The 17,722-nt window shown below is 39.6% G+C and overlaps 1 protein-coding gene across 4 annotated transcripts in view; it reads right to left on the minus strand.

Moving 5' to 3' along the window:
- The window catches only part of FSTL5 (follistatin like 5), a 313,072-nt gene that overhangs the window by 266,711 nt on the left and 28,639 nt on the right, over positions 1-17,722 (minus strand). For all 4 annotated transcript variants that reach the window (XM_083457275.1, XM_083457273.1, XM_083457274.1 and 1 more), the window contains exon 2: positions 8,534-8,674. In XM_083457275.1, the coding sequence (XP_083313401.1) occupies positions 8,534-8,656 (123 nt within the window). In that variant the 5' untranslated portion in view covers positions 8,657-8,674. The remainder of the gene's footprint in view (positions 1-8,533; positions 8,675-17,722) is intronic.

Below are 17,722 nucleotides of genomic sequence, written 5' to 3' on the forward strand. Positions count from 1 at the left end.
GGGATAAGGTGGTCTCTCAAAAGGCCTTGTACAGCTCAGGACCTTATATATAAGCATCAACAAATTGAACTTGGCATAGTATCAGCAGCCAGTGCAAATTCAAAAAGCAATGTGTCATAGTTTGGTGGTAGTTGGCCTCCACAAGCAAGCTATCCACATCATTCTGAATCCACTTCAGCCTCCAGACCAACCCCAAGTGCAGCCCCCAGCCCCCCCTCACAGAGCATTGTAGCCATCCAGCCATGAGGTTATTGGTGTATGGACAACTGTGCTCAAGCTATCTCAGTCCAGGAAGGGCCTTAGCTATCTTACCAACAAAGTTGGCAAAAGGCCCTCCTAGCCAACAGGCCACCTGAAAAGCAGACCCCACAATTCATTTCATTTTCTTGGGTTATCTTGTTCCATGTGCTTTTTGTGTACAGGATGCAAGCTGTAAATGGTAAGTGGCTGAAACTTAGAATCAAAGCATGAGTTTGAAGGGTCACAAGGGTCATCTAGTCCAACCCCTGCAATGCAGGAATCTTTTGCCCATGATCCTAAGATTAAGAGACTCCTGCTCTACTGATTTGAGGGTGTTGTGTACTACTTTGCTGCCGACCTTGTCCCAGAAGACCTTGTGGGTCTACATCTGTGTAAACTCTGTAGTGAAATGTTCACTGGTATGTAATTTATATCTATTTCGGAATTTATATTCTGCTTTTCAAAGCAAAAAAGCCTTCACAAATTCTCATTTTTCTTTCCTTTTTGAAAGTAGGTTTTATTATGTTCCTTGGTGCCTTCAGCAGTCTTTCCCCCCACCTTCGCTCCCCCCCAAAAAGCTCAACTATTTTTGAAACAGAAAGTCAAAGTGTTTGAAGTTTGTTTGATATACACAATTCTGACTTCAAAAATATGGCCAAACTTGGTTCATACATAGGTTTCTAGCAAAGATATGTGTAAACCATGAACATTCTCAGATGGTGGCCTACAATGCTACACTCAAAGGGCTGGGTTACAGTTGTTTATGAAAACAGACCACTGATGCTCATTATAACCCATTGTACTCCACAACAATTTCATTTTGTGCAAATGACAAAATAAAATGACTATGCACTATACTGCCTTTAAACAGCATACGTTCTTGGTTTTGTTTTCTTTATGAAAGGGTGTTTTATGATCTTCTTTGATGCCTCTTCTCCCCAACAAATGTTTTTTTGAAAGTAAAGGCAGAAGCGATTGAAGTTGGATTGAGATGCACACTTCTAACCTCAAAAATATGGTCAAACTTGGTTTACAGGAAGTTTCCTACTTATTATAAAACGTGAACAAGCTGAAAACAGTCTCAGCCAGTGGCATGCATATAGCTAAGGAACTTGATGAGGAAAATAACCAAGGAAAATCAGAGTGGTGGAACCATCATCACACTCAAGGATAGCTCAGTTGGTAGAGCATTAGACACTGAGTTGTGAGTTCAAGCCCCATGTTGGGCAAAAGAGTCTTGCATTGCAGGGGTTTGGACTAGATGACCCTTGTGGTGCTTTCCAACTCTATAATTCTTATTCTGTGGGTTCTTGCTGGCCTGAACAACAGTTCCCCTGCCCCCCTTTGATTCCCCTCCCGCCCCACAACAGCTCCAGTCTGGTGCACCTGAAATGTCAAAGGATTGGGCCTCCTGGGAATCTGCAGGGTTTTGGATCGTGTAAAAGGGTTATATCAACATGGTGTCCAACAATGTTCTAACAGTTTACTATGAAGAAAGGTCGTAAAATGTATGATCCAAAGCCTCCAGCTCTTTGCCCCCAAACAACCTGTTTCATGGTTTTCTGCAGACTATGCCTGCCATCAAAACATTGGCAGTAGCTTGTTACTGCATGGTGGAGCTTGGGTCCTATACTGCTGGGCCCCGCCCCCACCCAGACATCAACATTAGGAAGTTAGGATTGCACCCAGAGTTGTTTGGTTTTGAATCGGACCACTTTGACAACCTGTAACAAATTGCAATATTCAAGAGTGAGATAAAGATAGGATTCTATGTAGGAGTTGTTGCCCAAGATAAAGCTGTTTCCTTCGTTTCATAAAAGCTAGCTATCAAGAAGTAAGTGGGGAAAGAGACTGATTAAGACAAGAACCTCATTTCTGGATTGTTTCCTGAAAAGTGCTCTATTGTTGCACCTACACACTGAAATATTGTTCAAGTAGAAAAAGACACAGTAAATGGAATGGTTTGCTCAGTCAAAGGAAAGAGTTTCTTTTAAAATATTATTTTTACAAGCTCCTACAAGAACAATACCCATTTCTTATTGAAAGGCACTTGGTGTTAAATTTGATTTCCCAGCAAGATGTCAGGGATGCTATTCTGAACAAGCTAGTCAGCAGGGTTTACTTTTCCTACTAAAAACCCACATGAATTGAAGTGACCAGCTGCTGGTTCTGGCTGGGAGAGTTTATGGAGCAGGGAATAAAAATAGCTAAACTTACAACAGAACATTAACAGCAACCAAACAAAGCAAACAATGAAACTTTACAACTGGATTTGTTTGGGGTGTGTGTTGTTTTCTGTTTTTTGAAAACCATACCATGAAAATGCTTATTTGTTGTAGGGATCCAAGTGATCCAGGGTTTAATGTACATTTCTGCATCCGTTAATACTTGAGGCTCAGGGATCTGGTATATATTCAGGGATATTATACACTCCCAAAGAAGTATTGAACTGACACTGGGAGATCAAAGCAAGTTACAAAAGCCACTGAATGATTTCTGTGAAGAACTAAAGATTCTTATGTGTTCACTTCCAAAAAAGAAAGAAAGAGAAAGAAAGAAATGGAATTGAAGAGGAATCTTTGCCAGGGAATGTTACAGCAACTGGAAAGAGTGGAGTGGAGGTTCTATTTTCTAGAGATAAAGAATAAAGTAATTTACAATAGGCAAATAAACATGGGGGGGGGGGTATCTAAGGGACAGGCAGAAGGATGGACAATAGCCCAACTCCAACATGCACTGTTCAGAAAAGCTGAAGTGAATCCTTCTTTGCAGTCTTTTATTGAGACTGTATAATGCGAAATAAAAAAATTCCTTCCAGTCACACCTTAGAGACCAGCTAAGTTTGTTATTGGTATGAGCGTTCGTGTGCATGCACACTTCTTCAGATACATGTTTATCTGAAGAAGTGTGCATGCACACAAAAGCTCATACCAACAACAAACTTAGCTGGTCTCTAAGGTGCGACTGAAAGGATTTTTTTTATTTTGTTTCGACTACGGCAGACCAACATGGCTACCTACCTATGTATAATGCTAAACATACAAAGTATGATGCTTGAAAGTGACCATTCTGCAAAAGTTGATGGACAACTGCCAGGTAAGCAATATTCCAGGAATAATTTTCTCCCTTTACTTTCATCTTCCATAAAGAAATGAAAAGGTGTGCCAAAGTTTAAAAGAAAGTTTGAAGACTCAATGCAGAAAGTTTTCAGAAAGTTCTGTGACATACTATTTTACATTCTGAAAGATCTGGACAATAAGTCAATTAAGCTTTATACTGCTGTAATGAACAAGAGGATGAAGTTTCTATGTTCTGTAGAAATCATTTTAACTGATGTGCCATCAGGGTTTATAATACTGCCTACATAAAAATTAAATAGATTCTGTAGAAGCAGTAACACTGACTGATTAGGAGAACAAAGGCAAAAAGGAAGGTACTCAGACAATTAAATGAATTATACAAGCTATCGTAGAGAGTTTGTTACTTTCATACTTTTAAACTAGGGCGACTAAAAATGAACACATCCTGTTCAATAATTTCTTAAGATTCCCGGCAACTGGCAGAGTAAAAAACAACAACAAACATGTAATGCAATCCCCAAAGAAGCCATTTCTATGACAGCACTCAGATTATGGAAATCATATTTCCATTTGTGGTCTTCCATCAAGATTCACATCACCCATCCATGTAGGATCTTCAACCACCAGGTGAAGACATTTTGGCTGAGAAAAGTTCCTCTGCTGCCTCCACCATTCCTGACCCTGCAATCCTTCAAGTATTGGGGATGGTGAATTTCTGCAGCAGGGAAGCTTTTCTGCCCATCTAAAGCCCCAGTTGTTTAGATTTCTAAATTGTGCTGGGAGGCTCCTCACAACAGATGATCAGCTCTAATGCATGAGGGCTATTGGGCTAATGGCAGTGATGGGACCTCAGCTCTCCCTCCTGAGATACCTGGAATTGTGAAGATGAATATCTACATAGGACTATAGTTAGGGCTGAGAAGGGAAGAGATGAAGTGGGGGAAGCACTCCACATTTTTTCACCTGGTTTAAGAGATAAGGAAGTGTAACTCCATTGAAACTCTGAATGCAATCCAATATACCTGGGAGTAAATCCCATTGAATTAAACGGGGGTTGGTTCTGATTAGCATGCATAGGATTTTGCTGTGTTTCACTTGCATCTACAATCTACTGAAGAAGGAAAGAGCACATGAAATGAAGTACGAAAGTATGAAATCAATTTATTCCATTTCAAAGTTATCTGAAGTTATCTTTTCCTGTGATAGTTGAGTTTGAGCAACTATTAACCATGTGCCTGAGAGCCCCTCATGAGGCCCGTTTTTGCCTCTTGAAACACTTATCTGCAAATAAAAACAAACTTCTAAAAATAATCTAGTTTCATTCTGGTGGGAATCGAGGCAAAATCATCTAGCTTGAAAAATGGGAGACTTACCTCCTGAGACATTCATTCTGATGTTAAAAGAAAAGAAGCCTACCCATAAAAGGTTGTTTGTTTCTCTAGCACAGAGAAAAGATGTTTATTGATTTTTTTCAAAAGGTTTTTAAAAGACATGCACATATTTGAAGCTGAATAAAATCTAGAGTACTCTGCAAAGTTTAGTTCTCTTTCTTCACACAGAGAGCAACATCATTCATATAACCTAATAAGTCATACAGTTCAGTATCAGTGGTGGTGGGGGGCTGCCTCTGGCAATTCACTGGGTGGGTGGGGAAGCTAAAGTTGTATCTATTTACTTCAAATACAATTTGAAGTGAAGAACAGGGTGCCTTTGACCACATTCTGAGCCTAGGAATTGTTTCAGTACCAGAACAGATGAGAGCTCAAAGTCTGTTTGCATAGAAGTCCACTATTGGGTAGTTTTCTTTATTTCAATAACCTTATTTAGGTGAGGAAACTACTTGTTAAGCAGTTGAAATTCAGAAACCATTTCTGATCTACTACATATCAGCCTAAATTTTCCACTAAATCCCAAACTACCTTTTGTTCATCCTTGGTGTCAGGGCTTTTTTTCAGCCAGAACTCGCCAAAACTCAGTTCCGGCACCTCTCAGGTAGGTGCCATTGCGATTCTAAGATAATAAGGGTAAGTTCCAGCACCTCTTTTTTCCTAGAAAAATAGCACTGCTTGGTGCAGATCGATACGTTATGGTGCAATGCAGTCTTTCCTCGCTTATAATATTGCATGTTGCCAATTGGTATAAAAAGGAAGTATCAGCAATGAGATGTATGTTTAAAAAAACCAAAAAACTTAAATTTAAACAGAAAGATAAATTGTCAATGTATCTCTGTAAACCACAAAATCACTGTAGATTCATGATGAAGTTAGCTATTGACACCATTGTACACTTTCTATTGATCTTATAAATCTCTGTTATATAAATTTTAGATTTTTTGCAGCCAGATCCTAAGCTGTAAACCTTGTTCAATGGTCTTTATTTCCATATACGTATTCATGGGACTGAAGCCTTATAGGGTAAGCCTATCCATGTCTACTCAAGAAGTAATCTCCATTGAGTTCAAAGGGACTTTCTGGATTGCAGCCTCTGTCAATCAGCTTGTCTGTTGTGGAACTGACCATCATTCTGACCCCAAGAATGGTAATGCAGATTGCTCATGTGTGCCAATCTCAAATCTCTTATTTCTTATACCACACATAGCACACAATGCACATCTACCTGTTAGGCACTTAGCACACACATAGAGAAACATGAGGAATGTGTGGAACCACACAAGAGAAGAAACCCTGATATTCAAACTGTAGATGAACATAATGGTGAAGTACTGGAAGTTTCATTTTTAAATAACATAAGTTTAATTTTAAAACAAAACAAAACAAAACCACACATAGAGAGAGTGGAGTGTAGTTTTATGGATCAGCCTGGCTGCTGTCAAATCAGAATCTGGGGATACCAATTAAAAAACAATGTGTTACTTTGAGTCTCTTCCAATCATATGGCCCATTGAACTACAAGCAGCCAGCCCATAATTGCACGCTTTCTTTGCATCAGGAAGCAAACAAAACAGTTATAAGTCTCAGTGCTTGGTCTATGTGCAGGATCTTTTCTTCTTATAAGTGATAAACACTGCAAAAAAATTATTTATCTCTTGAAACACATGAAAATATGGAATTACTGATGGTTGCAGATTAAATTGCAAAGATTATCACAGTGCATATCAAACATTGCACAAAACTATTATAGGAATACTCTGTACGTGAAGCCATACAGGAATTGATTTTGAAATACCCACGTTTTGGAGCTTTCCCTTATCTTTATTTCTTGTACATTAATACTAGTTTTTATCAGCAAAATTATAATTGGATTTCACAGGTTTGTCAAAATGTAGCAACTTTTAGAAACAACAAACATCCAGTTCTGTTAGCTGGCAGTAAAGATACATTCCCTTCTAAGTCATGTTTTCCGGTACTTCCTCTGTGCAGAGCTTGAAGATCCTACATAACTACAGCCTTCTCATCAGTATTTTGCTGGCAAACCAGAGACATAAGATGGATTCAGGATACAGCCTGTTGAATTTGAATCCTCCAGCCATGTGCCTTCACCCATAAAGGATGGGGCAAAGCAACCATCACTTCAGCAACAAGTGGGGGGCGGGGGAGAGAGAATGATATTCTGCACTCAATTTTTCAACTGCAATGAACTACGGCCTCGGTGCTTGTTATTTATTTACTGCTCGCAATACAAAAGGAAGGTAATGCATCCTTACAACTCCACCTGGACAATTTGCTATTTAAAGAAACGGCCCCCGCACCCAAGTCTTGCATACTTAATTCCTGTATCTGTACCATTCAATTGGGCTGTATATAATATGTACATGATCTGAGACATAACACCCTCCAGTCTTGGGTCTTCTGAGCACCAAACTTCAGTGTTTGTGGTGTTTAAGATTTGTGTATTTAAAAACATTCCTACACTGCATTACATCAAAAGAGATTCCAGGGAGGTATACAACAGTATAGATAACAAATTAATTAAACCCCAACCCTGTACATTAAAAACATTAACATTAGCAACCATACTAAAGAAGGCAGATGATATCTTTAAAAGCAGGCTAAATGAAAACATCCTTAACCTGCACTTCCAAAAAACTGTAAAGTACCAGTAGGTCCCAAACAAACCTCTTTGAGGAAGCTATTCTAATGTCAGTAAGTCGGGGGTTTTCACTGTGATTACATTTCACACTTCAGATAAGGCAGGCATTTGCAATAGGGCCACAGTGGGAATAACTGAACAAATGGGTAGGATAGTATTTTGTAAGCTATATCATCAACCAACTAGGTCAAAATATAATTTATATTTTTATTATATTATATTATATTATATTATATTATATTATATTATATTATATTATATTATAATAATGCTGTCTTTCACCATAAGGGTAAAGGTAAAGGGACCCCTGACCATTAGGTCCAGTCGTGGCCGACACTGGGGTTGTGGCACTCATCTCGCTTTATTGGCCAAGGGAGCCGGCGTACAGCTTCCGGGTCATGTGGCCAGCATGACTAAGCCACTTCTGGCAAACCAGAGCAGTGCACGGAAATGCCGTTTACCTTTCCGCTGGAGTGGTACCTATTTATCTACTTGCACTTTGACATGCTTTCGAACTGCTAGGTTGGCAGGAACAAGGACTGAGCCACGGGGGTTCACCCCATTGCGGAGATTCGAACCACCGACCTTCTGATCAGCAAGTCCTAGGCTCTGTGGTTTAACCTACAGCGCCGCCCACGTCCTCACCATAAGGGTAGGTTACAGCAAAACCATTTAAATTATACATTTTAAAATCAGATAAGACTAATACTTGATAAACAATTTAACTCAGAGAATAAAGGTCATCTCTCAGCTGTCAATGTCCAGAGTAAAAAGCTCCATATTCAGCATATGACAAAAGCCGTACAACAAGGACACCTGATACATGCCCATGGGGAGCAAATCCCACACCTGGGGGCGGGAGTTGCCACAAAGAATGCCCTTTCTTGGACCATCACCACTGAACCTCTGAGGGTGGTGGAACCAAGAGCCCCTCTGCTGATCTTTTTATTTTTTTTCTCCAAAGAGTATGCTGATGAAAGTAAACCTTATAGTGTCTATCATGGATTCTGTAGCTATAATTCCTGCATTGCAAGGGCTTGGACTAGACTTTTTGGGTCCTTTCCAACTCTACAATTCTACAAGAATTCATGTGAATAATATGCAGCCCTCGGGATAAAATTTTAAACGAAAAAGCAAACAGTGTTGGCAGAGAACATCAGTACCTTGTGGCGTAATCGTACAAGAGGCTGATAGCTTTTGAAGTCATATCCTTCTTTTGCTGGCCATCCTTCCACACCCAGTAAGATGCCTCCAAGGAAAGAAACAATTGTCCACCACCTAAACATCTTTTCGAGACCCTCTGCCTAAACAAACAAGATGAAAAGGAAAGGAAAGTGTTATGAATCAGAGATATAGTGGATTTGTTAAAGTTCCATAAATATTAAAAAATGTTTAATTTATAGAATTCAACAAACAGTAGAAAACCAGCACGGGCTAATACAGATATATGGGTGGGTGGAATTGGAAGCTAATACAGCTGTTTGGGGCTGTACTCAATATTTTCTAATCAACATTCAGCATCCATATCCTGACATGAGCAGCGAAAAATAAACCAATAAAATCTTGAAAGGCGAGAAACATAAGAGGAATCCACTGCAAAGGAAATGCTCTTTTTAAAACACCCAAAGACAGAGAAAACAGATAAGAGCATCTAACCTTTTTTTGCTTATAAACACATTCCTTTTTGAATGTCTGTCTACATTACTAATGAGGAAAACCAATAAAAAAAGGGCACATTGGTCTATGCTCTACGAAGGACAGGAGATATGGAACCCTTCCAAGCAAGCGGCTGCTATGAGACTGTGGCAAGGGACTGTGGCATTCACAGAGCACCATAAGCTGCCAGTATATGTCCTGGCAAAAGACATGTTCTTAAGAGGCAAAAGTCTTATTTCCTCCCAAACATTTCATACAAAAACACACATAAGACGGTAAACAACAAATAACAAACTAAATATTGATGTATGTAATTTTGATTTCTTAATTATATTTAGTGGTAGTATGGTTGTATTGTTTTTTGTAACATAAAATCATTCAATAAAAATTAATTAAAAAAAGAGAGGCAAAAGTCATGGGTTCTGAGCCAAAACAGGGCACACTGCACCTCCAAAACACACACTTCCCAATTTTTAATTTTTTTATTTGCACACCTTTTGAGCTGGATTGGAGTAAGAAAACTGCTGCCGGCCAGTGTGGCAAGCCAGGGGGGGTCTCATAAAGTTCTCCAAACTTAAAAATGAAAAGTGTAATGCTGGTGGTCAACAAAAGAGGTTTAAAGACTCTCTCAAGGCAAATCTTTAAAAATGTAGTATAAACACTGACAACTGGGAAACACTGGCCTGCGAGTGCTCCAGTTGGAGAACAGCCTTTACCAAAGGTGCCATGGGCTTTGAAGACGCTCAAACTCAGGATGAAAGGGAGAAATGTGCTAAGAGGAAGGCACGCTTGGCAAACACTCACTGTAATCAACTCCCGCCCGGAAACCTATGTCCCCACTGTGGAAGGAATGTGTGGATCCAGAATTGGCCTCCACAGTCACTTACGAACTCATTGCTAAAATCGTGTTTATGGAAGACAATCTTACTTGGCTCGAGTGATCGCCATAGAAAAAGAAGACGTAGTTCTCTTAGCAATGGGAAAGTATCTGCTACCCTCCTCAGTCAGAGTGGTTTTCGTTTGCATAATTTTACTATTTGCTTTGCAGCATATTCAGGTCATCATGCTCACTCAATGATCTCTGGATGGCTGGAATCCTGTAGCAAAGAACCCCTAAACTTTTTTTTTTTTTAATAGCTGGCTAGTGGAGCTGGAGACAGCTGGGGAAAATGTGACAGGGCACTAGTGTAGCAAACTCCTGGGGAGAACTGCTTGAAACCTTATTTTTCATGTTAAAAATAATTTTTTTTTGAAAAGTTGATGCAGTGCTACTTAAACTATTTCTAAATTTGCATCTGTAGATATAAATTACCATGTGCAAATTTTATGCAAATGTGGGGGGGGGGGGTAAGGTACAAGTGACCAGCCTGGTGCACGCAAGCAACAAACCATGGAGCTTTTCATTGTAAGCAATTGAATAATACATGAAAACTGACTTTCACATGCAGCAGAAAGAACAGTTCCTATTCACCCTCTCTCTGCCCCAGCTCTCCATCTGTAAAATGGGAATCTTAATGACACTAGGTTGTTCTCAAGACAAATGATATCATTACTGTTTGATGGCTTTGCATATACACAACTCAACAGAAATGAACAGGAAAGCACAGCAGAAAATATTTCCCTGGCACACAGGATGCTAATTCAGCTCTGTTGTGCAAGCCACACTATGCATAACTTGAGGATCAAGGTGTAAAATGGATTTGACAAGCCACTAGATAGCTTGTTTTCTTGAATGTCAAAAATAAAATTTCATTGCAGCTAATGATATTTTGCTAGTGTGCTTCATGTTGAGCAACAATTGAAAAAAGCAAGGCAAAGAAGTTTCCTTTTGAAACTAAAATTCACCTAAAGCTATTTTTTTCTACAATGCTTTAAAAGAATTCCCAAAAGCAAACCAGCAAACCATTTGAGCCCAAGTATCTGGCAAAAAGGTTTTGTGGTACCATCTTTTAATTAAAAGGTGTTGTAATGAGCTTTTACAACTCTTCATACAAACAACTGTTCATACAGATAACTGGGAGCTTCTTGACAACAAAACACAGGGAACCACGCAAGTAAAACAAAACACGTGGACCTGAGATTGTTTCCAATTTATTGGAATGTCATTGATATACCATTTAGAGTATAACTAACTCTCTCTTTTTTTCTCAAAGGAAACCGTAATTAGGCACTGCTCTCAATTCATAATTAGATTTTATTTATTTCTTAAATTGATATCCAACCCTGTTTTCCAAAGGAACCAAGAATGGCAAACATACAAAAAGTGAAACATCTCTGATCCAGATGCAAACCAGAAAAGATCTCTTCTTAAAGAGTTTGTTGGAAGAAGAATGTCCACCTTATGGGCTGAAAAGAGTTGACCCTGTCTAATATTTAGCAGGAGGGAATTCCAAAAGGTAGGCACCACAACATTTAAAGACCAGACTCATATGTTGTGTGGAATGGAGCTCTTGGTGAGATGGTATTTGCAGGAGGCCTTGCGTAGTGCAGTGATCATTTGGATATATAAAGGGTGGGGTGATCTTTCAGGAATCCTAATCCCAAGCTTTTTCATGCACTAAAACCAGCACTTTGAAGTTAGCCTGTGGGCCAAAAGGCAAGCCCATGTAATTATTTTAGCAGCAGTGTAACATGATAGTAATAGCCTGGGCCTCTGAGCAATCAAACCACTACATTTTGCACTAGCTTCTGGACCACCTATGGGGCAGTGCCAGGTTGCAATAATCCACTACTAGAGGGTACTATTGCATGGACAACAGAAGTCAAGCTATCTAATAATCTAATCTAAAAATCTAATAATGATTTTGGCTGTCTTACCAGCAAAAGCTAGTAAAAGGTGCTACTACCCACGGAGTAGCTTGCACCTAAGCTTCTAGCAGTATTAATGTTTAATTGTTTTTAATGATAGATTTTTTTCTATGTTTTTAGCAATTCTTGGCTTTATCTGTAAACCGCCTTGAGCCCCATAACAGGAAAAGGCAGGGTATAAATATATACATAAGAATATTGACAAACAGATGTCACATTTTCATCTCCAAGGTTAGACCAATGTCTTCTCAATGATGTGCCTCTCTTCTAGGAACAATAAGATAGCAGGACTAGACACCTGAGATTAGATTGCATCATACAAAGGTATATTCCAAACCTTGCACTGAGACTGAATCAGAATTTTTCTTCTGACCCTTGTGCTTTTCTCAACTGTGTAATTTTGGCATTTTAAAAAACAAAAGTGCAAAAATACACCCAACTGACTAGGGTTCCTAGAAAGAGGAAGCCTGTGACATAATAATGTCTTAGGAAAGCAGAAGAGATCTATTCAAGTAAATTCATTATAGTCTCTTGTAGTTTTGATTTACTGATGATTGGAAGCATGGATATCCCATGTCTGGCAGAATGCCAACTTCTGTGAATTTGGCCTGTTTCTAAATCATATTTGACATATTTCACAATTAAGGCCAATGCCGTGAAATGTGGATTCAGACAGTCGGAGCCGCAATAATCAATAACTGCCTTGTTTCTTGCTACTTAAGGATGACACAGAAATAGATATATAGCCAAGAAAGCAATTTGCATAAGATTTCTAGAAAATTCTATTTAGGCTCAGCTCATTCTTCCATCCATCTTAGATAAAGTATCTTTGCCACATTCCCACAAAAAAAGGAAAGCATTATCAAATGCATTCAACAGGAAAAAGTAGTGAAGAACAGCAACTTTCAATAATGCTTAGAAGAATCCATAGATCCATGAAAGTACCAGGCATCAAATTAAAATCTCCTGTATCCAACATAGAGGACACAAAGTCTTTCTTTTGAGAAATGTCTTTCTCTTAGCTACAAACCTTTCTGTATTTTAAAATACGTTTTCGAATACATATTCCAGTTTATGGTATAGTTCATTTCATTCCATCGTATAGTTAAATATATGCATTCTAGTTTTATGGTCCAATTTATGGTATCCTGTAAGAAAAAAAACAAGAATATATATCCCATTTATATCCTAGTGTTCCTTGGAGACACCTTGAAGACTATTTAGTAGAAAGGTAGGGCATAGATTTGCAAATATAGATAAATAAATGGAGTTTAGACTGGCATGTTTATTTATACTGTTATGAGCTTTGAATTTATTTATTTATTTATTTATTTAGGAGAAAGGCGGGTATAGGTATGAATAAGTTTTTAAAAAGAAGGATATGAGCCATTCCATTTTATCCTCCCCAGTATGTTGAGCTGAGCTATAAAATGGGATAGGCTAAGATTATGATTTGCTTATGGTCACTCATTGAGCTTCATGACCACCTGGAGAAATAAACCAACAGATTTTCACATTCCAAATCCTACACTCAAGCAACAATATCATACCTCTGCCAAAGTAAAGATTTCTGTTTACCATAAGCATGGAGAAATGCCAAGTGTAAATCCATAACCCTACTAGGTATGACGCTAGTGAAAGCACTATGTATCATCCACTGAACCACACTTGGGTTTGTCAGTCAAGTTTGTAATTCCAAGATATCTATTCCTGCAGTGTGGACCACTGCACTGAAGAACTGAGCTAGAGACTCAACTTTGGAGGCAACAAGTATGGGAATTGATCTGCTTTTTTCACAGAGTAAACAGCAAATGGAATCTGCAGACAAAGAAAGCACTAGCACAGGAAAAGAAAGCATGTATAACCCATTCACTTGATTTTGAGTACATGGAAGTGGAGCAGAACCTAGTTAGTAGGTATCTAAGGACAGAGAAAAGATACAGTCTAGAATGCTGGAAAGTCATTTACTGTCATGGTCAGTCTGAAGTTGGAACTCATGAGGCATTAGAAGTTGCATGACCACAGATAGCTCCAGGAGAAGAACCTTGCTCTGCTGAAGAGGTTCAGAGCAAATTGAGGCTTTTAATTATGATTATCCAGCCTTCAGAGTCCACACCCCCCCACCAGTAGATAACTTTAAGATTCTTAAAGGGGCAACCCTCTGTCCTGAAAACGAGCACACCGCCTCAGTTCCATAGCCTCCTGCATGGTGCTCTCCCTGTAATGTTGGATCAGTGTGGTCCTATGAGGGGCACTAGGCTCCTCAGGGTAAGGTGCCTGTGAAGATCTGGGCTCCAGCCTTACAGGTATGGATGTCCAGTGATTTTCTGATCTCCAGCAACAAGTTCAGAGTCTGGCTCTGTACCAGCAACAAGTACCTTTGTCTGGCTCCTTGGTTGGAGACTTCAGCTTCTGACACTGCAGGACTCTGTGGGATTCCGAGGTCTTTGTTAAATGTAAACAAATATTTCTCTACTGCACATAATTAAGCAATGGGAAAATGTTTATTTAATTACATTTGACCTCCACTCAGTACACATGGTCCCTGGGCCATCCTGATAGGGAGCTCCTGGAACATAGCCACGGGGTTGGTGGGGCCCCTATGCAGAACCCTATTTTAAACTCATCCTAAAGCCCAGATTCACCCCTTTCTTAGTTAAGCAGAAACAAAACAAACATTCCTCTTTTGATCACCAGGAAACCATCCTTTCAAAGCCACCCTGTTCTTTTGTGATTCTTTCACCACTCAAACCTGTAAACGTTTGGAATACTGAACTCCAAAAGCCCCCTTACTCCTCCACAAGCCTCCCAAATCTTCTCTGTTAATTATTCAGGTGGTCACACTACCTACGTAAGTTCTGGATCTGTTGGCTGGATGCCCAGTCTTTCACCTCCGAATCCCTAAACTCCTACAGAAGAGAATCAGGGATGCAGTAAAACAATGTTACCCACTAGCCTATTTGAACTAAATTTTCTGTAATCCTTTGTGTTTTGAAATGCCCAATTCTCTGAAGACATAGAAGTAATCTGCAGATATGTATACAGACTCGTGTCCCAAGCAATTGTGTCAATAAACATAGTGAAAAATAAACCACCTTTGCAGGTCTTATTGATGAATAGGCACATGTTCTGCAGTATGTAAGTCTTAATGCTGCAGTCTTAAATGCACTGACTGTAAGTCCCACTGAACACGGTGGGATCTAATTCCAGTTAAACACTTATAGGATTGTGCTATTGGCCCATGGAGAGCTTCAGTTGTATGTTGGAAGATTCAGAGCAGACTAAAGAAAGTCCATAGTAATGGCCACCAGCTTGGATGGCTTTAAAAGAGGATTAAACAAAATAAAGGTACCAATGGCTACTTTATCATTAATAATTTTGCATCCTCTGCAGTGCCCCAATGTTGTTCTGGGGTACTGTGGGGGAACAGGGAATGTCTGCCACTACAATATATGGTGGAGAATATTCAGAGAAAATTCTACAAAGTGGCCCTCTTTTTATAGAGGAGGGGTTAAGATAAAGGGGGGTGTATTTGGGAAAAGCTTTGGAAGATACTGTCATGCAACTCAAGGAACTGCAGGGGTGGGGATTGAATGTTAAGCTCCAGTGGTATGTTGGAATTCCATTGCAATAACAATTAAGAGGCTCTTTGGATCCTGGCCTTGGAGGTTAACAATTATGCAGAGCCAGTCACCCTCTAACCAAAATGATACAGTCATAGAAATGTCTCAGGTGTGCTAAAAATAGATATTGAAGAACATAAAGACATAGGACAGTCACAGCCTCCCACTCTGTTTTCTAAATTGCATATACTTTAGTTTCATGTGCAAGTATAAAGCCATTAGAATTTTTAAAATTATCTGACCTTGAAGGGTTTCCCCTTCTATGCTGCTCCAAGAGAAAGGAAAATTATTACACATTCATTCTTCTGACTTCATTGCCTGTTACCTTGATGAGCACTTAAAATGTAAATTAAAGAACTTTCCTGTTAGGACCAAGACTGCCTAAATCCCAGGTGTATGGTTTCTGCATCTCCTATTTGTTGCTCTCGGAAAAATTATTTCATATTTTGTCAAAGTCACACAAACTGTTTCTTAAATGTATTGCATAATTTGATTGCCTGGGTGATTATTTCTTCCTTAAAAAATCATTGGAAGGGAGTTCAGCTCTTCTTAAAACAATATCTGATTTTTATTACAGCTTTATTGTGCACAACAAGGCTGGAATATTAATGCTACTTTTCCTTAAGGACCATGTTTCTAAATAAGAGAGTCAAACTGATGAGATTAGTTACAGCAAGCTGCTAAAATAACTTTATCAATTTCTGTGATTTCCACTGTGCCCTTGAAAATACGTACTGCACAGCTTCTCTATGTTCTACCAGAACTTTTCCTCAATCCAGATCAAGCAATGCATGGCATCAAAATTCAGAGAACTGATATCCACTCCCCCACCTAGGCTCAGCTGTTGAGGGGCCCTTTTACCCGGCCCATCACTGATGGAGTATGACCCCATAGGCCATGTGCAGGTGTTGAGTCTACCTGGTGAGGTGTGCAGGGTTGGCTTATTAATCTGGTTCTTACTCCTCCCCTCGGCCTTCTCAGTTGGGCCTTTAGCAGCAACCACACTCTACCCCTTGCCCTCAGCTTGGGTTTTGCCAGTTGCCAATTTTAGAACCATGTAGGGATTTTTCCCTTTCAGTGTCCTGATTGGCCTTCAACAGTGCTGGGAGGTTGTTGCTGTTCTGCCTGTGTCACACTGTTTAATAGATCTAATAGATCTAATTGTTGTCTGACTGAGCCAGTGCGGAGTTAGGGGAAGGAAATCTGTTGAGCACCTTGTAGCACATTCTAAAATATAAAGGGGGCTTCCTCAGATTTACCCATGACTATATTTACCCCACTATATAGTGGGGACAGGATCTCATTTTCAGGACTGCTCAGCTCACAGATACCAGTGCCTCAAAGCTGGAGCAGAGGATGACCTGGACAGAATTTCCTAGGAACAATGGATGTGTTGGCAATGACGGGCCATGAGTGGATAGTTAGCTACTCTGGGTACTTAAGCCAAGGTAGCTCAATCTGAGTTGGTTTAATTTTTATAGCACTCAGATTTATAGGAGCATTTATCAAGTTTTTCCCTCCACAGATCCTTAATTATATCTAATAAAAATTGTTGATCATTTTAGACTCACACTACTGTGTCTACATGGGTGCATGGATCTGGGTCCAAGTGCATTCTGGGAAATGCTCTCATTGTGGAAAATAGAGCAGAGTTGGAACCAGATACAATGAAGACCTTTGAAAAATGCCCTTATTGCTGTACACTCTCAGGGAGTACAGCCTACTTAATTGGTGTGACTTACGTATTTCTATCTTGAGCATGAGGTGTTATGTGTTAGAATTCCTGCTCCATGACTGCAGTCATGGGATTGTTGTATGTTTTGACTCCACAAAGTAGGAAGTGATGGATACAGGATGTTTTTGTTACCGTGTTCCGTGAAGTGGGACTATTATCCTTTGTTCTTTCTCTTTGTTGTCTGATGCTAGAGAAGAGAGGGAGCCATGTTGCAGTGCTCTGTGTGTGTTTATATGTAAATAAAATAGATTAGCCAAAATGCTGAGTTGCTGAGGTCTGTTACACAAGCTGTGAAAACTCTGCGGACCCCTAAGTGTGCCAATGTCTGTTGGCATCAGTCGCTGTGATGTTCAGGCTGAAGAAAGCTTTTGAAGCTCCCAAATGATTGACCAGGAGGGAGAGAACATGCCAGTCGGGCATGTGTCTCTGCCAGGGTCCTACTCGAGTGTAGGACAAGCTCCTGATAAAACAGGTGTTATGATGGTATGGGTATGACACATAGGACAATTGATGTACTCCCTTCTAGAACA

The sequence above is a fragment of the Podarcis tiliguerta genome (genome assembly GCF_965153285.1).
Source record: "Podarcis tiliguerta genome assembly, chromosome: 9".
Lineage (NCBI taxonomy): Eukaryota > Metazoa > Chordata > Lepidosauria > Squamata > Lacertidae > Podarcis > Podarcis tiliguerta.